Below are 3,975 nucleotides of genomic sequence, written 5' to 3'. Positions count from 1 at the left end.
GCCCCACAGCCTGATGAGATCTAAGACCTCTGGTGAACTCCATGCTGGAGTGCATTTGGGCCTTGCAGGAGCCATGAGAAGTCCAGTGACAAAGCTCTCTCCACGCTGGCAGCACAAGAAATGAAAATTCAAATTTTCCCGGGGCATGAGAGGAGGGGCCATTTCCAGGTAGCGTGAGTACGTAACAGCAGAGCGCGAATGTCCAGAGCGGTCACAACGGGGCACTGTGGGATACCTCCCAGAGGCCATTAATGTCGAATTATGTTACACTCTGTCTACACTGATACAAAATCGACCCAATAAAATCAATTTAGGTGCTACGCCACTTGTGGAGGTGGTTTTATTACATCGACTTTTGCCGCAGTTTAAGTCGACGGAACTGCGGTACCAGTGTAGATGCAGACCTTCGGAGATCGACGTAAGTGACGTTACATCAACCTCCGCCGCCAGTGTAGATCAGGCCTGGTAAATGTGTATTCCGTGAGGCAGTTCTATCTACTATCTATCTACAGTAGGAGTTACTGCTACTCACAATATAGGTAGCTGGCAGATAAGGGGGGGGCAACAGGTGCACTGCTGCATTAACTGGGCCATGATTCAGCCCAAGGAGTGTCTCAGTTCAGAAAAATTTAATTATGAAAGTGAAATTCTGTTTCAAAACCAGTTCAATTCTCTCCAAGACCTTAATGAAATTAAAGAAGTTTAATGAATTTCCTAAAAATTCTGGTTGATTGATATGTTTTTTTCTCTCTCTGCAGTTACCTTGACTGGATGTATACCAAGGAAAACAATAAATAACTCTAAATGTATTTCAGCATTAGGACAAAAGTTGCCTTTGCAACATCCAGCAGGCTGAGACTACAATGTACTTAAGTGGGTTTGAGATCTCAGGAAGGATGCAGTTTTGCTGTGAATCTGTAAATGGCTCCTGCATAAAGAGCAACTGGTCAAACAGTATCCGTATCTCCATGTACATCTGCATGGTGTGCATCATCCTGGCCACCTTGGCTGGAAATCTGACTGTTATCATCTCAATAGCGCACTTCAAGCAGCTCCATACGCCTACAAATTTCTTGATCATTTCCATGGCCACTGTTGACTTTTTATTGGGATGCTTCATTATGCCTTGCAGCATGGTGAGGTCAGTTGAGCACTGCTGGTACTTTGGAGAACTCTTCTGCAAAATCCACACAAGCACAGACATTATGCTGAGCATAGCCTCCATTTTCCATCTTACCTTCATTTCTGTTGATCGCTACTATGCCGTGTGTGACCCACTGAGATATAAATCTAAGATAAATACTTGCATCATAGTGGTTATGATCATCATAAGTTGGACCATCCCTGCCATTTTTGCCTTTGGGATGATCTTTCTGGAGCTAAACTTAAAAGGAGCAGAAGAGATTTTCTATAATCACATCCACTGTGTTGGAGGCTGCTTTGTCTTTTTTAGTGAAACTTCAGGTGTGGTGGCCTCCCTGATTTCTTTCTACATCCCTGGATTTGTTATGTTGTGTATATATGGGAAAATATACACTATAGCCAAGAGGCAGGCAAGATCCATTAAAGATGCAATTATACAAACACAGCTCAGATTTGAAATGAAGCACCACATTTCACGAAGCAGAGAAAAGAAAGCTGCAAAGACATTAGGCATAGTAATGGGTGTTTTTCTCATATGCTGGTCTCCATTTTTCTTCTGTATTGCCACTGACCCCTTTATGAATTACGCAACACCGCCTATTCTCATTGATGCATTGGTGTGGTTTGGTTACTTGAATTCTACATTTAACCCATTAGTTTATGCATTTTTTTACACATGGTTTCGCAGAGCACTGAAGCTGATTCTGTTTGGTAAAATTTTCCAACAGGACTCTTCCAGGACTCAATTATTTTTAGAGTAACATACTTAGAATTTTTGGACTCACTCCAGTTAGCGATTGGTTGGAGATAGTGCTTACAAAAATAACAGCTAAAAGAGAGAGAATCAACTGCTGTTTGTTTATCCACTTATCAAGTCTGGTTCAGGTAGCAAACTGTGGTACTTTAAATCTTTTCTCAGTACGGACTGGAAATTGCACCGAATGAGGCTTAGTACTTTGGTTATTATTAATTATTTATTTAGCACTTACAATGTTCTGAGCTCAGTACAATACACTAAAGTAAAGAAGGCACTTCCAATTAAAAAGAACATCACATCACTTTATGCAGAGAAATCATATAATTCTGATGCACTAAGCTCTGTTTTCTTTTGGGCCTGTCTCACTTTTATAAAGCAAGTGCGCAACAGATTTGTTTGAACAGAGGTTTGTATTGATCTGCTGCCCTCTAAGCAGAGCAACCTAGGGCTTTCCTTGTTGGATTTGCACCGATGACTCAAAGAAGAAAGAACATAGATTTTATCAATAAGCTATTCCCCTTTCAATATACATTTCTTAAAATTATCACTTAAGATCCTAATGTTAAATGGTAACAGAACAGTACCAAAGGAAAGTGAACCTTAGCAAACTGAACTCAGAAGAAACACTGAACATCTAGGGACTAGAATCTGAAAATCATTGCAAATGGTATTGGTGAGTGTCCTCTATTGGTTACAAGCACAGGATAATATTCTGTTTTACACAATCAATAATCTAAAATGCATAGAGACTAAACATTTCAGCTAGGATGTATTGTTTTAATAAATGGCAACACAAATTTGTTTAAGATACGTTTTGTTGACTTTTAAAGTATGACATTGCTATGCTAAAATGAATATCATGCTACCAAACTGAAATAGTAATCCTGACCCAGCAGACACTGCTAGTAGTACTACTCCTGGGCAGTCATTATTGAGCAGTCAGTGGAGTTAGACTCTATAGTAAGAACTCTGTGCAGTAGTAAATGATTATGGTATCTGGTCCTGTGCTGATATAGATAGGAAAAATGTGTGCCATTTGTTGCATTTTGTCTTACTTTGTTTTCTACCACACCCAGCACAAAGAAAATGCAAGTTGCCTAATAATGTTTCATTGGGAAATTAAAATGATGCTACATTTCATCAGACCAAACTATTAATACCCCCTGTTGTCTCTTTTTACTCTGTTGTTACACTGACATCTTGTAAATCTGTATCCCCCAAAACTAATTAAAAATAAACAATTTCTGAATTACACTGTAGCTGGCCAAATGTTATTGAAGGTTTTTATCACCAATGAGGATATGAGTATTTTGTTCCTTCACATGTGTTTATAATGTATTAAGAAAATAACTAAAATAGATAAATTAACTGATAATCAAAGTAAAAAAATCAGCCCCTCTTTTTGTCCTTGCTCCATAGAGAAACCCCCCCCCCACCCCTTTTTTTTTTTTTGGGTGCATCTTACTTCCCCCTCCATGCTGCCTCAGATAAGTTGGCTGGAGACAGACACAGAGAGAGAGAGAGAGAGTGTGACTCCTTCTTACCCCTATCCTCCCACTCCTTACTCACCTACATCGTAGGGAACGTAGTGAGCTAGCAGTGACTGCTCCCTCCTGGAGTTCTTGCCTAAGATCCAGGTAGGCAACAGGGAAGAAAGGGGCCTCATGTCACTATACTTCCCCGCTTAAATGCACTGCAACGGTCATGATGTGGCTCTTGGGGAAAAGAACTATGAAGCATTGTTCATCAGTGGAACCTCTTACAACACATAGAGGCTTGAGGGGTCTCTTGGAAACAGTTCACTGAAAAAAATATAGTCTACAGCCAATTATCAAACAATGAAGCCATCCGCCCTGAACTAGACCAAAAGGCCACCCTACCTTGGCATCCTTCAAATCCTTCCTCAAGACCAACTTTTACCATGAAGCCTACTGGAAACTCAACTGACAGAGGCTAGGGATGTAGTCAAGAGGAGCTTCTAATATTTATGTTGTTTACATGTTGATAAAGACCTTGTAATTGTTTTAGCAAATGATCTATTATACAGAAATGTGAAAGTGGAGCTGGATGAGTAG

The 3,975-nt window shown here is 40.1% G+C and overlaps 1 protein-coding gene across 1 annotated transcript; it reads left to right on the top strand.

Annotated features, from left to right (window-relative positions):
• The first annotated feature begins 863 nt into the window (after positions 1–863).
• LOC137149137 (trace amine-associated receptor 1-like) lies at positions 864–1,904 on the top strand. The gene has a single exon (XM_067542511.1). It carries the CDS (start codon positions 864–866, stop codon positions 1,902–1,904), a length of 1,041 nt encoding a protein of 346 aa, XP_067398612.1.
• The last annotated feature ends 2,071 nt before the right edge of the window (positions 1,905–3,975 follow it).

This window comes from Emydura macquarii, unplaced genomic scaffold, assembly GCF_026122565.2.
Source record: "Emydura macquarii macquarii isolate MOO-44397 ecotype Brisbane River unplaced genomic scaffold, CSIRO-AGI_Emac_v2 contig_705, whole genome shotgun sequence".
Classification (NCBI taxonomy): Eukaryota; Metazoa; Chordata; order Testudines; family Chelidae; genus Emydura; species Emydura macquarii.
Note: the sequence above shows the minus strand (reverse complement) of the source record. Positions and strands in the feature narration are given on the sequence as shown.

Coding starts and splice junctions, on each gene's coding strand:
- LOC137149137 (XM_067542511.1), top strand. CDS start 864: ATGTACTTAAGTGGGTTTGAGATCTCAGGAAGGATGCAGTTTTGCTGT.